The sequence below is a fragment of the Ictalurus punctatus genome, chromosome 2, assembly GCF_001660625.3.
Source record: "Ictalurus punctatus breed USDA103 chromosome 2, Coco_2.0, whole genome shotgun sequence".
Taxonomy (NCBI): domain Eukaryota; kingdom Metazoa; phylum Chordata; class Actinopteri; order Siluriformes; family Ictaluridae; genus Ictalurus; species Ictalurus punctatus.
The window spans coordinates 26,516,232-26,537,728 of NC_030417.2; the positions used below are offsets into that span (position 1 = coordinate 26,516,232).

Consider the following 21,497-nt stretch of genomic DNA (forward strand, 5'->3'; position numbering starts at 1 on the left):
AAAGATAAGGTGCAGTAAAATTCAAATTTATCGCTGTTATTCACAAATGCCAAGAAAGCTATTTTTCAGCTACCAGAAAGCTATCACGGCAATTTCATTTTATATTGAAATATAAATCACTGAAATCTCTAGCCTCATTATTCTTTGTTGGATTTGCAGAATAGACAGTCACATGTGAAATACAGAATATTTGTTGAGCCTTAAAATTGAACCTAAAAACAGCTTTGGTCACTTCTCCTGCTGAAATACAAAAACAATAGAAACCCCCATAGAATTTGTAATGGTTTTAATTTGAATTGTATTGGTTTTTAATGGAAACTGTGATGGTCCCTGTGGGGGTCTATTGGAAATTTGTTGCCTTCTGTTGTTGGCATGTTATGTCTAGTGGATACCATTAAGGATCAACAATGGTTTGTAATGGTGTTTGTAGTGGAAACTATTAGAATTTGTGTGAGGGTATCTATTGTTTTTTTTTCAGCCGGGCATAAGTGAACATTATGGGAATGGTCAGCTTGTGGTTACAAAATAGTACCTAAAAGCAAACCTAAAAAGATACCAAAGAACCAATACTAAAAAGGTTCCTAGTCAGTGATCATATAAACTAGAGATTCACCCATGTATAAAGGCAATTTTTCACACTATCAGCTGATGGTTTAAAAACATCCAATAATCAGGACCGATTATATCCTGACAATAAAAAGAGAGCGGGAAACGCATCGAATTTGTAAAGATGTCGTCTTGTGTGGAATAATGACAAACTGCAGATTGTAAACTCTAATCTCTGCACTGCTAAAATTTCACACGTGAAGTAGCAGAAGTGAAGCGTTTCGTCATTGAGTCCAATTTCTCCTCATATGCGTGGGTGATTAGATACGTAGCTTGCTGTTCAAAGAAAGGCCATGTTGGGGACTATACTGGGAGCAGCACATTTATGGTGTCCATTCGTTCCTCTACAGCCTCGGCTTTATCCTGGACAGTCTCTGGACTCTATTAAAATGTGTGGTGTTGTGGTCTAGATTTTCCTAAAAATGGATTTCATGACTTGTCATTTAAACTTTAGTTCACATTACCCATGGCAGGAAGAAAATCAAAACTCCCCATGCAAGATTAAGTGCTTTGAAACAGACTTACTCAATGTTCTGTACCTATGACAAAAGAAACCCACATGTGGCCAGAGACTAGTTGTAAGATGCCTTTATTATAGTCTTGGGAATCCAGTGACGCCGACACAGTACTGAGTCCTAAGCGCTACTCCTCCTTTTAGCCGACTGAAGCTCAACGAGGGAGGAAGTACCATAATCCTGCTAATATTCTTAAATTAACCTTAGGAAAGGAATTGAAAGATGGGAAAATTCAAAGTAAAAGAGAACGACGGCAGAACAACCCATACACCTTGTTCCTTAAGAGACTCACAACATTACCTCTGCAGAGGCGTGAAAAACAAAACACAAAGGCCAGTGACTACTGTACACTGCTCACAAATGCATGAAATTACAGGAAAACTATCATTTCACCTAAAACTGGTCAAGTAAATTTTCCTGATAGTCCACAGTCTGTCAGCTAGCCACACTACTGTCCACATCACTTTCATAAAGAGAAAAAAAACAAACAAAAAAACAACAGTATAAAGGAAAGAGAAATACATTCCTACTATATATAAACCAGGAATGCTTGTTTAAATATTAAAGTGTTTTTTTTTCTCTTAGATTTAAAATGTCTTAGTCAGCACCATCAAAGCTGCACTGCATTACTTTGTTTACATGGACACTCCATTTAGAATTACTTCGTTCTGGGGTTAAACCGTCTGCACAAATCTGCACAATGTTTCAATGAATCCGTTTGGATTTGATGCGTCACTGAAAATTAATCTAAGGTATAACTAGGCCCTTCACATGGAGTTGGTCCTGTAACGCTAAAGTGAAAAATGATGTCTAGATCGGATCAGATCAGAAAGGATTGTTTGGTCCGGTTGAAGGCTTAGTCTTCCTCACTTCCACTGGCAGAGTGTTCCTGTCAAAATGAAAGCCAGGAGAGAGGAAGGGGAAGAGAAAAAAAAAAGTGGCTCAGGAAAGATTTGGACAGGAAATTATGCAAATGCTAACACTTACTACATCTTCTGAATACTGTTTAATAGCAAAGTAGATTCAGATTTAATATTACTGATGCACTGACCCTATCGTTATCTGCCACAACACTGGGCTAAATAAGGGCTGGATTGGATATGGTATCATAGCGAAAATGTATAAATACATTATTAATAAGCAGGTCACGTACTCTGGTAGTATGTGTAATTTCAGCATGCCATAACTATTCAGAAAAGTAGAGTGTGTTACCTCTTCCTGCTCCTCTTCACTGTCATCATCACTTACGACCGGTTTAGGTCGTGAGCTTCGTCCAGTGCGCCGCCTGCCTTTCCCACTCTCACGGGCTTTCTCCTTACGGCTCAGCTTGATCTTCACCTTTACAGAGCGTGCTACAACACAAAAACGCACATTACTTTCCCGCTCTTCTACACAGAATACTGTTTACACAAACACTAGCTGAATACGCACATTCAGACTCTGAGCCTTCATCCACCTCCTCTTCCTCCTCCTCACTCTCCTCTCCATCACTTTCCTCCTCCTTCTCGATCTTCTGCCGCACGCTTGTGAACACAGACTGGAGCACGATGGAGTCTTCATAGATCTGATGAGCACAGACAGAAAAGTTACCTGGCTGACAAACTTTTTTTTTTTGTGGTAAACTCATATGAGGCGTTTTAAGAGTCAAAACCACAACATGTGCTTCACAGATATCACACAGCAGTGAAGGATCTTACCAGTGACCCTTCCAGGTTGAAGGTCTGAGCATTCTGGCAGAGCAGCATGACATCTTTCTCCAAGTCGTTCAGACTACGGTATTTATGGATCCTTATGCGTTCCTGCACACCGACAGATGATCCACATTTAATAACACTGCCATGATGGTAGTTAAGTTCACACTTTACTGAAAATGATCACACTGAAAATCACTGAAAAGTTCAGTGTTAAGAATTTCACACCACCATCAAGCCACCTGAATTGTACTGAACCTCATTTACCAAAATTATTTAGTTTCAAATTAAGATGTGTACAATCCCATTTTAATGGACACATGTAAGAAAGGGAAGAGTTATTATTGGCTTTCCAGTAAGGTACCTTGATCTTGCGGAAGTCCACGGGTTTGCGGATGAGCTCATAATACTCGGGCAGCTCCTTGCGAGAGGGAAGCTGGATAAAGACCTCGCTCAGCTGCCTGCCGCTGCTAACATGAAACGAGGAAGAATAACAAGACCAAATATAACGCAAACATGAAAGACAAAGTTATCTGACTACATTTTTTGATTTCACCATGTTTAATCTAAACCGTAATATATTCTCAGACATGCCGTTATAAAGAGCTCAACAACAGACTGATTTATTCAGCTGGAATTTCATCAGGGCTTTTCCCACAAATTCACACAGGAACCTCAGTGTAGTAAGTGAACCATCAGAGGTTAATGGTTTACAATAGGTGGCATTAATGACTGAAAAGTTATAGCTTACTTGTCCTTATACTTGATGACGGCATCAACAATTTTCTTCATCTTCTTGGTGAGGGATGGTGGGTTGGGAGAGAGTTTCTCAGCAGGGGGGCGACCACGCTTCTTTTGCTTCTTACTGTCGTCATCCTTATCTCTGCTTCGTCCACTGGAGCTGGGTGTGGCTGGGCCTGGGAGGTCTAGGTCACGGTCTCGCTTTCTCTTCCGGGTTGTCTTTTTATGCCGTACTTCCTCTTCAATCTCCTCCAGTGTGCCCTCCTCTATCGCCTGAGGAGTGATTGAGATATACCGTGAATTTACCAAGCATTTAATAAACTAAAAATATAGGCGGTCAAAAACTTGCAAATGCTAAAAAGACAAAAACAACAATAACAATGTATTAAAAAAAGCCATAGCTAAAAGCCTCAAAGAATTACAAAGAAATAAAACAAGTAAGAATAAATAAAATGATCTAAGGATAAACACATGCTTGCAACAAGACAGGGGCCCAAACAGGTTTCTGTCCTCGTCTCACCTTGAGCCACTGTTTCTCAGTAAGCGAGTCACTGTAGTCCACCTCTTTTCTCTGTCGTGATCCACGGCCGAACATCTTCTCCTCTTCCTCCTCACAGGTGAGTCTTTCCACCTCTGCATCGTCCTTCATAATCCAGGTGGGGAGCTCATCTTCCTCCATCAGACGAGGCCTGCGCTTGGGGTTCCTGGCCTCTTCACGGCGTCGGTCTAGATCCATGCGCTGAAGTGAAGCAGGACATGGACACACACAGAGACAGAGAGAGAGAGGAAATGGGTGAAACACAGAATGGTTAAGAGAGAATGTGGTTACATAAAATGACAACATATCGGTGCAGTCTGTATTCACAGATCTCAGTATTAATAAGTTGCAGCACTTACCATGAAGTGATCAAACTCCTCCTCACTCCTGGCAATCATCTGATTGACAGTCTCATCATCAGGTACCTCATCCTCCTCCTGAGATAGGGCAAGAGAGAGAGAAATCAAACCAGCAAATAAAGAGATTTAACATTCTTGCTTTAATTTGGATTAGGGGAGGTGCCACTAAAATGCTACTTATTTAAGCACACGCAGGTTTTCTGCATAGTAGTTAGATGACACTCTGGAGAAGGAGTCACGGGGTCTCACAACCTTTGCTTAAACAATAGTACAGAATCAGAATCAGTATAGAGGCTCTACCTCATCCTGTTCCTCGTGCTCCAGGATGGCCTGCAAGAAGGCCCTGCGCTCGTGGCTGGAGGACTTCTGGTCAAACATACCGGCCTGGATCACCTTCTGGTCCACGTTTAATTTGTACTTGGCAGCAGCGAGGATCTTCTCTTCCACGCTGTTGACAGTGCAAAGACGCAGCACACGCACCTCATTCTGTTGCCCAATGCGATGAGCGCGATCCTGAGCTTGCAAGTCCTGCAGCCAAAAAAAGGGGCCGAAAAACAAAAACAAAATGACTATGGCATTGAGTGGTGCTGTGAATTGTGGGAAGATGGAGGCAGGATAAAACCAGTACAGAAAGAGGATTTTGCTGAACGAAATTGGAAACCGTGAATCTCTCCTGGCTGCCCTCGTACCTGATGAGGGTTCCAGTCACTATCAAAAATGATGACTGTGTCAGCAGACTGCAGGTTGAGCCCCAAGCCACCAGCTCTGGTACTCAGCAGGAACACAAAGTACTGAAACGCAGGGTCATTAAAGTTCTTAAGCAGCATGCCACGGTCCTCAGCCTTAGTGGTTCCTATATACACAGATTTAAAAATTATTTTATCATATCAATTATTACAGGATAAACAGATACCATACCCAAATAATACAAGTAAAGAGAAACTCACCATCCAGACGCAGGTATTTAAAATTACGGTAGGCAAAATAGTCCTCCATGATGGTCATGAGCGAAGTCATCTGACAGAAGAGCAGCACTTTGTGGTTGGTTGCACGCAGCTTGGGAAGAATGCGGTCCAGGAGCTCGAACTTTCCAGAGGCACGATACAAGTCTGGCCTGGAGAAAAGGTGATGCATAAGATACAAAGGAAAATATAATGGCAAAAGGAAGAACTTGAAGTGTACCTTTATGTCTATCACTTACCCTTGAACAATGCCTCCAGTAAAGCCCAGGTGCTCAGAGAAGGACTCCTAAGAACCAAAACATGGCATCAACAAACATTCAATTTTACATAGCTATAATATACTGCTATACAGAAAGGATTTAGTTTTTGGCTGTATACAGCTACAAATGAGACACTACAAGAAATGTCAAATATTAAAATACAGTCGCTACAATTGTTTATCATTTCCTTTCTACAGATCTCAACTCACCAACATTATACAGCACAAAAAGCTGGCTTATATGATGAAATACATTCAAAATAGAGACTTGTTGTTTTTTTTTTAAGCATACCTCAATATGCTGAAACATGTATGGGTGGTTACAAATCTTCCGCAGCTGCATGATTGTGTTCATCAATGTCTTAGTTCCACCTTTACCCTGCAAGACATTACACAGATATTACTAATCCACCCCTCGCATATACACTTCATTTTGTCTGTAGAACAAGTGGGTGAATCTTTTCATCATTACCTTCTTGTCTTTCTCAGAGCCATCAGTAAGCAGGACTCCTTTAGCTTGCATGTGCCTGTACAATACTCTCTGTAGTGCTGACATGTCACACTTGATCACATACTCAACCTGCACAGAGGGGGTAAAAAACAAAAGAAAAACAAAAGAAAAATCAACATCAGCACAGATCTTGACTGGCTGCAATTCCACACATACACAATGGAGAACAGATCACTTGACCAGGGTAGATGTATACATGATGTCTACAAAGTACAGACAGTGTTGTATCTGAAGGGCAGGATTGATTAGAAGTAAAAATGGCATTTCTATAAATGCACAACATAGTGCTACGTTTCAGACAAAAAAATGCAATATCTAAAATAGAGGTTGTGTGGTTACTGCTCAAAATTCATACCAATAATCTTGGATTTAATGAAGAGGCGAAGTGCTGAAGTGTATACAAACACAAGTCATACTGAATAGTCTGAGTGCAGCACTTTGGTGCTGGTTGTAATGCAACAGTAGAGATTTTTTTTTTTGTTGCTGACAAAAGACTGCAAGAGAGATACATTTTTCTCCCCATATTGGACTAACCATGGTGTCACTGAATTTCATAATGTAGTTGCTTTAAATACCATTCTGACCACTGTATGCATCTTTCAAGTCCAAAATCCACAAGAAGCAAGTTCAATTGGTTCCACTTTGGTTCAGTTCTTGTTGCATATGCAGTAGGAAAATGTACATATGGGTGTATGAAGAAGAAGAAAAAAACAAAAAAACAAAACAAAAAGTAACAGACCTTCTCAGGCAGCTGGGCCTCTACTTCTTTCTTGAGTCTCCTGAGCAAGAAGGGGCGGAGCACTTTGTGCAGACGCCGAATGATCAGAATGGTCTCTTCCTCATTGAGGTCGACCTGCAGAATGGGAGCACAGGTATGATTAATAACTCACATTGGGGTGCAGGAACGAACAAACAAACAAAAAAATAAATAAAAATAATCCACTCAATAAATGGTCATAACCATGTTTCAGATGTGCACTGTAACATTACCTTTTCACCAGTCATGGCAAATGGTGCATTGAACCACTGCTCAAAGGTGCTGCAGCTTTTGAAGATTGTGGGCAGCAGGAAGTTCAGCAGGGCCCAGAGCTCAGGCAGTTTGTTCTGCAGAGGTGTACCTGTGAGTAGCACGCGCCTGGGGGCCAGGTAGTGTGTGTTTAGAACCTGAGTCAGCTTACAGTGGTGATTCTTCATACGGTGACCCTCGTCTACAATCATGTACTTCCAGCGGATCTGGGGGGTGTGGAGAGGAGATACAGATTTCCGGTTGGTTGTGAATTGAACGGCTAACTAAAATCATTTGCTTTCGAGATTGCTATGAACCAGCACATATCCTGCATTATAGTTTGAGCCAAACAGAAAGGCCCTACACAATGGCATACACATACACTGGGTATGACTGATCTACCTTGGCCAGCACTTGCTTATCTTTGATGATGTACTCATAGGTGGTAAGAAGCACGTTGAACTTGCCACTGCGCAGAATAGGTAGAAAGGCCCGGCGAGCAGCAGGAGAACCCTGCGAAGACGAGAAGAACCAGTGAATCACTGAACCACAGAGAGAGGGCAGGTGGGAGACAAGGCTCTCCTTATTTTGGAAAACAATAAATAGTATTTACCTTATAGGAGACTTTGACCACAGATGGAGCCCATTTATCAAACTCATACACCCAGTTGGATAGAGTCCTGTGAAAAGACATCACAGATGTTAGAAAAAACAGAAAGTGTTTACATAGGAGCCTTTCCTACTGTAACATTGGGGAATTAACATAGAACACCTGTTGATTATCTGTGTGGGCTATATTACCAAGTTGTTTTCTTTCCTTTTCACTTAGTGAGCTGCGCGCGTATGTGTGTGTGTGGATGACTAAGCCACAGAGAGCCACTGGAAAGCATCCAAGCCAAAGATCTTTTTGTTCCGTATTATTTTGTTTCAATAATAAAAAGCACACATACAGCAGCTACCTGAGTTTACAGGTCTTCCGCTGACAGTTGAAATTTGACAAGGTTATTTGCCTAAGATGTCTGGGAACCCCTGGGTTAATACGAACTAGGAAACTGAAAGGACTGTGCTGGAACCAACACATTTATATTCAAAATGCATGTTTAAATTTTTTTTTGAAAATAATTAGAAGGCAAGATTTAAAAACTGAGGCAAACTTACGAGAGGGGTACGATTATGAGGAAGGGTCCATTAAGACGTTTGTACTCCATGAGGTAGGTAATGAGTGCGATGGTCTGGATAGTCTTTCCCAAGCCCATCTCATCCGCAAGAATGCCATTTAGATTATTATTATACAGAGAGACAAGCCACTCCAGACCTTTAATCTGTCTCACACAGAGCAGAAGAAGAAACATTTTTTTCCCCTGGTTAACATACTATCGTATTTCTTTTCAACATTTTAGCATCTATTTACTCTGCATGCCTGTACCTGGTACTGTTTGAGTGTCCCATTAATCAGGAGAGAAGACTGTCTGTCCACTCTCTCAGTGACCGCGTGTGCCACAGCGTAGTAGGACTGAAGGCCCACAGCAAACTGAGCGCTGCCGTACTCGTCGTCCACATCCTGCTTTGCATGACTGCAAGACAATGTGACAGAGAAATGCTTAGCATTTCTGTCCAACTCCAGAGATTAGTTCATGCCAGTATATGAGCATCATAATACAAAGAATGTCAGGACATGTATAGAAACCAAAATTTCCTTCATTAGTTTTGTACTAATGAGCTGCCAGAATAATATAACCAACAAGTAATGTTGGAGCACTAGTGCAAAACCAATACACAATACGTTTTATGCATTTTCGCTACTGAATTCCTTTGAATAAAAGTATAAAAATAGTCAAGTTCGTAAATTGCGCATACTCACTCAATAATGTGACGGACATCAACCTCAGACACATCCTCACAGTCGGGATCTGGAATTTTCTTCTTCTCTTCTGCTGGGGGCTGGGATGGTTGCGGCTGCTCTTCGTCCTCATACTGCAGGGGAGAACAAGGAGTGAATAATAAAGCACATACACTAACCAAATAATCTCTCAGTATAAGCTTACGTCATGTTATCTATTAATAAATAGTACAATTAGTTGCTTTTGCTAGAGACAGCTCAAGGCTAAAGTGTAGAAACTGAGGCAGAACAGATACTGCCAGACACACTGTCTGCAGCACACACTATTGATCATGTATGCTTGCACACACACAGGAATACAGAGGGGGAATATGTTTACCTCTTCATCATCTGAGCCACTGTCTTCACTATCAGACCGTGGTGCCACTTCATACCTACAGATAAGACATAAAAGGTAATTTTCACATTTTACTTTAAAATTAACCACTATAACATCTAAAGTTGATTAATATATTGATGTTATTTCAATCTCATGCTTTAAAGAAACTTTTTTTACTCAATAAATATACATTCAAATACTTAACAAATCTGCTCAGTGTTCGTGGTAAAAAGGTCATCTCCCAAACACGCATGCTTACCCAGGGTTCATCTCCAGCCAGGTCTCCAGCTGGTTTGCTTTGGGAGCATCCCCACCAGTCAGAATCTTGCCACTGTCCACATGAATGACTTTCACAGGGAGATCACTCATCTGACTGGTCTCATCCAGAGGCTACAGCACAAAGAAGTGTTTCAAATGTTCTAGGCAGTATATCATGTCATGCAAATAAAAGCCAGCGGCTACACTAGTGAGCACTGTAAACAGCACAGTAGACCGAAAAACCTTAAATAGGACAGAAGACACTACATGAGAGGGATGAAATGGTTACCGGTTTCACGATAAAATTCCCAGATGTTTAGTATGACTGGGTGACATTTCATTATCATTAAAACTGTGCGCAATTATCGTGATTTGTAAAACTTGCTGTAAATGCTGTCCACACACACCTAGCATGAGTCTGAGGCAGGCGTAGCATACAATAGTTTTTTGTGCGTTAAAACAGATGCTACAATTAAAAACTGAACGTGTCTGCTCAATTCAACATGAACCGATTGAGTCGGAGTCGCAGCACAGATCAGCAGGAGTCAGATTTCATTTATCACATGACGAGAGTGAGGCGAGCTGACTAACAAGACGATGATGGAAGATTTGGTTTAATATAAACGAGTTTGTTATTGTACTGCTTTGTTAGTGTTGTGTTTTTCATTAAGAATAATAATGGACCTAACATTCAAGCAATTGCTGCTAATTTAAAAGCGAAAGTGAAATGTGTGGCCATACATAAGCCATTTAAAAGCGATGGTTAAAAGAGGGAAAAACGCCAAAAGCCCCCTTTCAGAGCAACGTTCTTCTGACAAGCTCTGCAGACAGGGTGACCATCGTCTATTAAGTTTCCCTCTGCATTTTTATAGAATCCGAAATATGACCACACTTTGGAATTGGTCCTCCTGGAAGGTTGGAAAATCTCCAGAGCACTGTCACTGCCTTCTACCATGTACCCTAACTGAAGTAAATGACCATTCAGCCATCACTTTTTAGTCAAATATGAAACCTGTTTAAATGATTTCAGTGTGTGTATCAGTACTTTTTTTTTTTTTTTTACATTTTCAGAATACCGTGTTAACACTGATAACAGTGATCATTTTGGTCACGGTAATTGTGATATGAAATTTTCATACCGTTACATCTCTACTACAGGACATTCATTATTAATGCTGTAAGAAGTGGTCACTTGACTATTGCCTCACTATATCTGTTGCAGAGGCAGGGCAGATAACAGAAAATTTTATCTAAATCAGTGATGTTATCTGAACGGTGTTTCTCCCGATGTTCTTTCACATTCGAGTTAGTCTGCTGCTAGATAACTTTCATTTACACTCAGTTGGACCTGTCTATACACACCAATAAGAAATATTAAAGGAATACTGTTTACCTCTCCATCTGGGCCCAGTGCTGAAACTCCACCCTCACCATTGTCTGCCTTCTATAAGAAATAATAATAATTTTTCATGCAACAAGACAGACATTATTACCAGGAGTATAGCTATGCTATAGCGTTAAAACGTCCTACCTTCTTTTTCTTCTTCTTCTTTTTCTCCTTGAGGGCCTGAACAGCCTTGTGGGCACGCACGAGCTCTGTGAGGTTGGCCACATACTCGTCTGTCTGCTGTAGCAAGTAGGCCAGACGCTTGTCTTTCTTCTGATCAATCAGCTTCCTGTAACCCTCCTCATCTTCTGCCTAGGGGATAGACAGGAAATACGCTTAGAGGTGGATTTTAATCTGGACCGTGTTTTAGTTTGGCCGTGTACGCATTTCCTCACCATCAGCCTCCGCATTCTCTCCTTCTCAATGCGCTCATTCTCTTTTTTCTGTTCACGCTCCGTGTTGGCATGGTAAGTGGCCACAGCTTTGGTAAGCTTCTGGAGCTTTCCTGTCATGGAGCGATGGTACTCCTTAAAATCCTTTGCATGCTGGAGGATACTGTTGAGATATTCCTGGAGAAGAAGAAAAAAATAAACAAGGAAGGATTGTGTTGTATGTTTTCTAGAGAATTTAGATTTGAAAATCAGTTTCTTATAGTGAACAAAACTGAATGAAAACTAAAATATGTTCATAAACATCAAAACCCATACAATATGATTGTTACCAGCTCAAAAAGCTCTAGGCTAAATATGCCAACTGACCTCTAAAGCGGTTTAGCTGCAGCATAAGCCCAAGAGAGTGTACCCCAGTACCTGGTGTTTTTGACGACGTTTACGCTCTTGCTCAATCTTCTGCTGCTTCTCCAGTTTCTCTGTGATACGAGCCTCACGCAGGGACTGTCTCTTGCTGCGTTTGTAAGCTTTGGCATTGAGTGCCGTCTCCAGGGCTGTGTCACGCCGCATACACACTACCACCTCCTGCCGCAGCTGTAAGAGAGACACTCAAGGGTTTACAAAGATCTACATACTCTACATATCAAATACTTGATATTCTTGCTAACGTGTCAGCAATGCCAGGGCCATAAAAACAGGGTTATAAAAAAAATAGGTAGCTAAATGCAAAAAAAAAAAAAAAAATTAAATAGAGAAATACTGCTGTCTACCTGTCTCTGAAAGTTAAGAAGTCTCAGGGCCTTCAGCTCAATGGAGGCTTTGGTTCTCAGGTCTCCTGCAAGAGAGCCAGGAATATTCTCCAGCTCTTGGATACGATGGGCTATACGAGCTTGCAGTCTGATATGGAAGAAGACTTAAATTAATAAATTATTATACTGCACAAAACAGCCATCTCCTCCATGACTCTACCCTACCTGTACTCTCTCTCCTGTAGAATCTCGACAGGATCAAGGCCACGTGGCTTCTGGATAGGTGTGATGCGGTTCTGTTTTGGATGGAGCATCATGGGAGGTGGCTGAGCTGGCTGGCCTGGAGACTGGGTCTGAGGGGGCATGACGGGCGAAGCAGCTGGGGGTACAGGGGGCGGGGCAGGAGAGGGACGACCAGTAGGCTGGGGTGGGATTAACTTCTGAGGAGCACTGGCTGGAGCAGCAGCGTTCACCATGGGCCCTACAACAATTTAAAAAAAATAAAAATAAAAAAAATCACCCACGTTGCTTACTGAAATATAAGCCAAAAGATTCAGGACAGTTATTCTTTTGTAGATAAATAGCACCTGGAAATAAAAGTGCACAGGAATCCACTGAAAAATAAGGCGAGTTGCTTTTCAGGTCTCACCTTCAGGCCATGATTTGGGTGGTCCATTAGGGGGCTGTCCCTGCATACCAGGGGGAACGCCAGATGGTCCTGGAGGAGGCATATTCGGGCCGACCATTCCTGCAAAAAGACAATAAATCCACCCAGGTTTATGGGTGTAATCCATTACATTCAACGCATTACACAAGAGGGTATCCAAGATCCACATAATAGATCCAAATGTTGGTTTGTCTTTTTACTTAACTTTCTAACTGGTTCAATTTCAAAGATCTGAAGCTTTACTCTCATTATTACATGAAAAACCAACCAGAAGCTTTTTTTTTAAAAAACTGCAAACAGTATAAACATTGGCTCCAAATATTTGTGTAGTAAAAGGAAGAGGGAGAAAAAGACAAAAAAAAAAAAAAAAAAAAAGAAAAGACAGCAATATTACCATGTGGTCTGTTGTAATTGGGGCCAGCTGGGCCAGGGCCTCCAGGTCCAGGAGGGCCAGCGCCAGGTCCTGAGGTAGGGGGCATATTAGGCATCCCGGGCTGCATTCCTGGCATCGGCCGTTTGCCCTGCACGGCCATCTGCAGGTGGTCGGGCAGAGGCTGCCCACGTGCCAGCATCTTATATGCCATGATCTGTGCACGGAGCTGGTGGAGCTGGTTCTGGTTGAATGGTGTGGGTCCTCCAGTGCCACCTGGGCCACTAGGACCTGCAGGTCCGCCGTTAGGCCCTGTGGCTGGACCTGGTGCAGCACCCCCGCCTCGATTTTGCTGCCCCATAGCCTGAGGGTCACTGCCCTCCATGGGCAAACCACCAGGGCCAGAAGGCATCATTGGGCCAGAGGGAGGGCCGTTAGCAGGCACGGGACTGGGAGCATGTTCAGAGCCACCAAGAGGAGAAGGATAACCTGAAAAAAAGATTAAACATGGGTGGTCAAAAGGAAAGTAGAGAAGAAAAAGAGGGGAAAAAAAAGAAAAGAAAAGAAAAAACCCCACAAGAGGCTTTCAATACACAACTTAGAAAATGTAAATTTAGTCCTGGAAGTCCAAAGTCAAGGAAAAAACTGGCTATATTCCTGCATTAACGCACCTACTAAACCTGAGAATGAACCAGACAAATTGTCCCTAAGCAGCGATATCAAACTGTGCAGGACTTTGATCCTGCAGGACTGGAGTTGGGCATCTCTGCTTTAAATACACTGGAAATCACATTCTTGTGGAACCTATGCCATGCCAAGTATGTACCTTGAGAATGTTGGTCCATGGGGCTGGGTGGTGGTCCCATACCACTGTGGGCACCCTGTCTCATGCCCATGCCCTTCATCTGGCCATAGCGAGGGTCATCTGGCATGCCCTTCTCGTGCATGCTCTCTATAGGCTGAAGATAGGAAGAAGAAACAGTTTTAGTTTATTTATTTACACGTAATTGGCAAAATGAGGTACAAAATCTGAGAGAATAAATCTCTTGGGGAATAGATACGTATCTCACTCTAAAGTGTAAATAAATATTTTAGTTGAGAGTTAGCTAAAAGGAAAGTTAATAATAGTCTAAAGCCCAATCCATAAACATGCTTGAAATAAATGTGTAAAGTACTCATTCTTACACAAAAAAGGAATTAAACATTTCTTTGTTTAAGTTGAACGCGTTTGGTATTATGCCAGTCCATTTGTTCGACATATGAGATCAAGGTGTGTGCAGAGGAAACTCCCACCGACTCCCGATGGATTTAACACAATCCTCTGTATCGTACTGAAAAAAGTGGCATTGCACAATAGCTAGAGAAAGAAGACTGCTTCCAGAAGAGCCTCTGTTGCCATAGTATAAATGAGATGACAACTGGCAAAGCATCCAAAAATATCAAATTTAGGACATATCAAAGGAAACACCATAAAGTCTCCACCTCACTCATCAATAACAACACTTCAGATCATAAACCAACCAGTAATCGTGACAGAAAGAGACCATCTTTGCTATTATCTTTGCATCAACTCACCTTGTGCATCTGATGCATATTTTCCTGTGGGTATCCTGAGGGTCCCTGTGGAGGTAGGTTGTGTCCTGTAGGTGGGGGTCCCGGGCTGGGGCCCATCATACCATGAGCAGAGCCAGGTGAAGGTCCTGGGCTTGGACCCAGCATGGATCCTGGAGATGGACCAGGGCCTGGAGAAGGGCCGGGTCGAGGGGTCCCTCCCATGGGGGGGTCCGGAGTGGACATCTCTCAGCAGAGCCGGGAGGAACGAGAGAGAAAAATGCACTGTTCTGCACAGAAAATTGTAAAAGTACACCCTTATAGACAAGTATAAAGACTACACTTGAAGCAAAGTACTTTGTTGAAAAGACAGTGTACATAACATTTTTTTTTATTAAAAAAAATTATTATTTACAACATTTGTAGCAAATATGCAATGACTGCAAAATGAAAGAATGAAAGCAAGTTGCCCCGAAATTTACTTATAATGGTGGACTTAGGACAGATGTGAAAGAGGTCACTAAATGTTTACATTAAACCAAGAATTTATGTGGAACAGTTTCATAAATTCTTCAGTCAAGGTTTTTGACTGAAGTAAATTAAAGCTTTATATCTACATAATTAGCTCTTTGAGATGTAGATTTTTGGACAGTGTACTTTGTGGTTGTGTTTGTGAGAAGCTGAATAACCTCTTACTGTATTGCTGCATAAGATGTTTCAGTAACGTTACTTTGATTTCTATTTTCTACTGTACGAGCGTAAACCTGTGTAAACGGTCTTTGGGTGTCCATTATAAGCGCTTCCATTCAGTGCTTTTCTTCATTCAGTATACTGAAACATGCTGAAATTCTTGTCCATGGTATACAGATAACAGTAGATAGGGTTGATAGAGTTAGAGGTGTGCTGACCCTTCTGTGAACCCTTTCTTTCTGCTGCCCAACAAAGCTCACATATAGTTTCGTTGCATTTTGTTTTTTTAAATAGAAAACAAGCAAACGGCAAATTAGAGCATAAAAACAAAACATAAATGAATATGATTTTGGCTTTGATGTTACACTTTCAAGGCTCTACACATGGTCATGTTATGCTACATAATGAAAATATTCATCTGCTCAGGTTTAAAATCAAACTGTTAATGACTAAGTGGAAAAAGTTATTTTGCTTTCCAGGTTTAACCCAGTCTATCCTTAAAAAACAACAACAAAACAGTTTAAGGTTAGGGTTAGGTATAACACTTAAAAGTGAGCCTAGTCCAGCTAGTGATAGCACAAAAGCTCGGATTACAAAAACCAAGTAAGATATCATGACTTAAAAACTTACAGTATAAAACACAATGGAAATTGCCGTAATGGCAAAATATTTTATTCCTCTTATACCACAGCAACTTGCCGATTCTTTTTTTTTTTTTAAATAATGACAGAATGGCATACTTTATTTATTTGTTGTTAAACTTAATGTTGTGGAATGACTGTGGAAAGTGAGTTCTTGATGTCTCCTACATTATAAAAACGTTACAGCTTTATCTCTTACTCTTACAAAATGCTGATTGCTCCATCCAAAAATGTTAAATAAATGTCTCCATGCAAAACACCTCACCATATCGACAATTACAAAGCAAAGGGTGCATCTCAATCAGCACCCTATGTCTTTAAACAGTATATCGTGTACACAAGTTCAGGCATTGGTAAGGACCCTGGTAACTCAATTTCCAGCCACATAAGATAAGAAACTTTATTGATACGACATGACTATGTACTTGCGTTATAAAACATCACCATTGGCATTTATCAACAACAGACAGGACCGATATACATGATAAATGTATCCATCCATTCATCCTCTACAACACTTATCCTACACAGGATTACAGGGAGCCTGGAGCCTATCCCAGGGAGCTCAGGGCACGAGGCGGAGGAAACCCTGGACAGGGTGCCAACCCATCGGAGGGCACAATCACACACACATTCACACAAGGGATGTCAATATACCAAAAATCTAGTAGTTGGTACCGATACCACCACAAGTACACGATACTCGATAACAAAGTCGATACTTTGGGGGGGGGGTATTTTAGTTATCAAACACTGTCTGACAAGGAGTCTCCGGAGGTGCACTCCTAAATGCGCACACACACACACCTTATACTCTGAACGCAAACAAATTCACTGATATGGTGGCAGGCCAAAAAGATTTATAAAAAGCATGAACATTTGAATAATTATTAGTGACATGAAGCTACAGTTTGCTGACAGGACACGGGCTGAATGGCGATGCACGGAGGCCCATTCGGAGGTAGTTTATAACATCGCAATGCGTTAGTGTCTTTAACAAATAACAGGCTATCGCAAACATTACATGGAGCATAAAGTTAGCTGGTTTCATGGCAACAATGCCAGCTGCCTCAAACAAACATAATATAGGACCGTCTTTCAGGTGCTTTGCCAAGTTATAGGTGTTTCCTCACTTTGTTTGAAATGAACGATAGCATCAGTTGCACACTGGAAACCGATATTAGCTTTCCTCTCAACGAGTCGGGGCTGAGCTAAACTTGTTAAGCTAATCTAAAATTCTGTAGTACCTGGAGGAAACCCTTGAAGCACGGGGAGAACACACAAACTCCAGGCACACAGGTCAGAAGTGGGAATTGAACCCCTAACCCTGGAGGTGTGAGGCAAACATGCTAAACACTAAGACAGGATTGAGCAGGATTGTAGGCTAGCTAGTGGATTTTTTCAAACAATTAAACACTTAATAGTCGTTAGACTCAAACAAACCATATATAGTCAAAGAAATGTCAAAGAAAGTGAAAAATCGACTAATGCAAGTAATCATTAGAGAGCTACAACAACAACGACAAGCTACTTATATTTGTAGATGAAGATGAGGGGCTTTTCCAGTAAGGGAACATGGCATTAACACTGCCTGGTTTTTACAGTTCATTGTGTGATTTTTTAAGGGTGCAAACGTTCCAGTGCACTTGAAGGATTTTGTTATCAAGACAGCCCTTCAAATGGCCCACTCCCGGATCACTAAACCAGGGAGCTGAAACGCACCGAACGTCCTCCGTCCTGAAGACTCCCCTGTGGAGGAAAACTTTTTGCTGCCATTTGACATCGCCCATACATATTGAATCATTCGGATGAGATCAGAGTAATTAAGTAGATAAAATAGCTCAAAAACATTTGCAGTATTGATTTACAGATCCCTTTAAATGTGCACTAAATGATGACAGTATGATGATCAGGCAGTACTACCAGAGGCGTGCTGTTACAGAACATAAATCAAGACTTTCTGACCAATCAGAATAGGGCCTTCAACAGAGCTGGGGTATGGCTTATGTTACTGGGTACAAACATGAGATTCATCAGTTTTATTCCAAGAGTTTGTCCTGTAAACTGTACCACATGCGCACTGAACAGCACTGACTTAATCAAGTATATTGTAGAAGTTGTTCCAAGTAATGAAAGAAGGTGCAGAAGATCCTCTCCTAACTGTGTTGATCCGCACAGATGGCTGATGAAAGTACAAAGACTCAGTCGATGTTGACTCTGTTTATGAGCAAGCTACGCCTGAAACCATATAATTAACATTTCAATAACAAAATATAGCTTTAGTATTTGGAAAACCAACCAAACAAACAAATAAAAAACAAACATTTCGACAGATAACTATTAGCAGTATTATTCAAAATTTCCTAAAGTCGGGTCAACAGTACAATTCATCTATGTACCGAGCTAGCATAACTGCTAACATGTTTAGCTTTATAGAAAACTTTTTAAAAAGCTACATTTCTTACGCTTTCTAAAGAAACTAAATTTAATTCGTGTAACTTTAACTTTAGCACTGCCTCTTAAAATACATTTAAACGGTTAAAGTATAAATAATGATATTTCAGTAAACTCTTCAGCGTCCGGCGACAGCGCTGTTAGCTAACGCTAAAGAGCCGGCAAGTTTTTCATTATTCTGTACACAGTCCCACTTCTGCTAAGCTTCATTTCTATGCCGATATAATGACAAAACAACTGAGCTTATTAGCAAATAGCATGTCTACCAACATATAAAGCTGCACTGAGAGGGAAATAACTAACGCCTGTTAAGTAAAACTAGGCTTCACCAGCTAGGAAGCCATACAGCAAGTACTGTAGTCAGTTAGCTCAGCTAGCTGTTTGAGGAGGAAAAAAAAAAAAAAAAAAAAACAGTCCATTGGTGCGGAAAACACACACGGAACAAACAAGATGGTTACTTTTGTGTTTAGTCTCTTCTCTAGGGGATTTGTTCCATCGTACTATAATAGTTATATAATATGTTCGATGATTAATAATACACTTTGAACAAGCGCGTATCAATGAAACGCTATATTAAAGTAAACGTAGCCGGTTTGGGTTGTACAGCCGGCCATGCCGTCCTCCCCCATTCCCGTGTGAAATGCTTTAAAGAAGGACGGAGATTAAAGTCGGAGCAAATATGTCTTTTTTTAAAGCGGTTTGTCCGGCACTGCTCCAGCTCTCTCAACTCAGTCCTGCGTTCAAACTACATCTCCAAAACTATATTCATTCATTCCTTTCGGTCTCCGCGACTTTGTCGGTTAGGACAATATGTCGGTCTCGTCGTAGCTCCGAAAAGAAAACGAGAGCATTTTAATGCACCAACTTTTCACATTTCGGCGTTTTACTGAACACACTTCAAACTCTCCCATGCTGCTGTATGTTCTGAAGTTAGGAAGACGTCGTAAACAACTTACATTATGTGAAGTCAGGTTTCGCCGGTAACTCCCCCAGGTTTCTTCAGCTAGCTATCTTAGCTAGAAACAAAGAGCTGTTCAGCCTGTTCCGTTTTTCCCCTCTCCCCCCCCCCACGCGCCTCTTGTGTGATTGTACGGTTAAGCACAGCCTGAAGCCGCCATTGCGCTCCACTAGCGCCCCCTTCCCCCACCAACAAGCGGATAGACACAGCGCATGCGCAATGCGAGCTGCGTTGCAGACAGGAATGCAAGCTGAGCGAGCGAATGGAGGAAGGGGGAGGAGCGAATGGAGGGCAGGGGTGGTCGCGCCATATACCAGAACCTATTAAAGACTATATTTTTTGTGAATGTGTTTATGGTAATGCTTTTTTGGAATGCGTTACGTACCTCTCTCTCTCTCTCTCTCTCTCTCTCTCTCTCTCTCTAAAGAAAATGTCAGAATATATACTGGAATAAAGTTGAACGTTCGATATTCACGGAGATGCGGAAATTAAGGGACCGTCTCTAAAGTTACATACGACATTGTTAAACACGGTTATAACTTAAATCGCATTTGAAGGAAATGACTTACAGTCATATAAACAACTGGAAAGTGTTCATCTAGGTGTCAGCTATAACACACACCTCTAGGTGTGCTTCATACCTGACACCTAAATGAACACTTTACAGTTGGCTTCATGACTGTACATCATTGCCTTCAAATGCTAATTGAGCTTTAAATTATGGCTATTTTGTGTATGAGCCCATTCTGTAGTGAAATTCATATCTAATTTACATATGATTTAATAGCTTATTTGTGAAATACATGGCAATATTTACATGTGATTTAATACTTAATTTTAATAAATATCAGAAATCTAAAAGGTGTGCTTCATACCTGACACCTAGATGAACACTTTACAGTTGGTTGTGTGACTGTAAGTCATTACCTTCAAACGCTATTGAGCTTTAAATTATGGTATATTTTGTATATGAGCCCATGCAGTAATAAAATACATGGCAATATTTATATATGATTTAATAGTTTATTTAGTTAAATATCAAAAATCTAAAAGGTGTGCATCATACCTGATACCTAGATGAACACTTTCCAGTTGGTTGTGTGACTGTAAGTCATTCCCTTCAAATGCTATTGAAGTTAGAAACGTGTATAACAATGTCGTATGTAACTTTAGAGACGGTCCCTTAATTTCCGCATATCTGCGAATATAGAACGTCCAACGTCAATCCAACTTTATTCCAGTAGAGAACATATTAAGACCTTTAATATTACTTCTCTTTATCACAACTCAAATTCTCATATTCAGTACATTATTAATCTGTTAATTGGCAAATCTTTTATTCACAAATGCTTATTTTTGGGTAAGATGTAAATTTTTCGGATAGACTATAATTCCTGTTTTATCTTTGTTGGGCATAAAAACCAAAAAAAAAAAAAAAAAAAAATCTTTGAAAAGTTAAAGATTGCTTTCAATGTTTAACCTTGTATTATTTTATTGATTATTTATTTCTTGCCCTCTGACTCTTGGTTATTTTATTTGTATTGTTTTCATGACATATGTCTTATTTCTCATTGTTCCTATTATGATTAAATAAAAATAATAAATAATAAAATAAAGAAACCTATTTATTTGGAAACATCAAAAATAACAATGTAATGGGTATTTTTTTTTTTTTTTTAGCTTAGGAGTATTTTTCTTGTGTCTTTATACTAAACAGGATTTTGAGATAAAGTCATCATAAATTAAGCTATACGAATCGTTGCTGAGCCTCTAGTTCTCTAAACCATTCATCTTAATTTCAAAATCATGTCTAAATAAATTCTATTTTCATCTGCATGTGTGATTGTGAAATCTGAATTTGAGCAGAAGAAATCCAGAATGACATTCTAGAAATGTAATAAAATTTTGTGTTGATCTGGGTGGTACAGCAGGCAACATGGCTGTGTCACTGTTCCAGGGTCCTGAACTAAAGTTAC

The 21,497-nt window shown here is 40.7% G+C and overlaps 1 protein-coding gene across 3 annotated transcripts; it reads right to left on the reverse strand.

The window, feature by feature from the left end:
• Positions 1–1,179: 1,179 nt before the first annotated feature.
• On the reverse strand, positions 1,180–19,679 carry smarca4a (SWI/SNF related, matrix associated, actin dependent regulator of chromatin, subfamily a, member 4a). 3 transcript variants are annotated; one of them, XM_053674628.1, is made up of 34 exons: positions 19,520–19,679; positions 14,803–15,068; positions 14,054–14,186; positions 13,252–13,716; positions 12,840–12,938; positions 12,416–12,671; positions 12,212–12,338; positions 11,862–12,035; positions 11,448–11,621; positions 11,197–11,364; positions 11,059–11,109; positions 9,667–9,797; positions 9,408–9,462; positions 9,050–9,162; positions 8,615–8,762; positions 8,347–8,510; positions 7,802–7,868; positions 7,591–7,701; positions 7,173–7,415; positions 6,922–7,035; positions 6,144–6,251; positions 5,964–6,050; positions 5,652–5,698; positions 5,398–5,564; positions 5,140–5,303; positions 4,751–4,978; positions 4,451–4,528; positions 4,074–4,292; positions 3,564–3,826; positions 3,177–3,279; positions 2,819–2,920; positions 2,553–2,685; positions 2,334–2,473; positions 1,180–2,010 (listed from the first exon to the last, which is right to left on the reverse strand). In XM_053674628.1, the coding sequence occupies exons 2-34, from the start codon at positions 15,022–15,024 to the stop codon at positions 1,978–1,980; spliced, it is 4,887 nt and encodes a 1,628-aa protein (XP_053530603.1). In that variant the 5' UTR covers positions 15,025–15,068; positions 19,520–19,679; the 3' UTR covers positions 1,180–1,977. The 3 variants fall into 3 exon arrangements, with proteins under 3 accessions (XP_053530603.1, XP_017348003.2, XP_053530601.1); XM_017492514.3 differs by having other exon boundaries at positions 3,177–3,282; XM_053674626.1 differs by having other exon boundaries at positions 3,177–3,282; positions 14,803–15,063; positions 19,520–19,655.
• Positions 19,680–21,497: the final 1,818 nt, after the last annotated feature.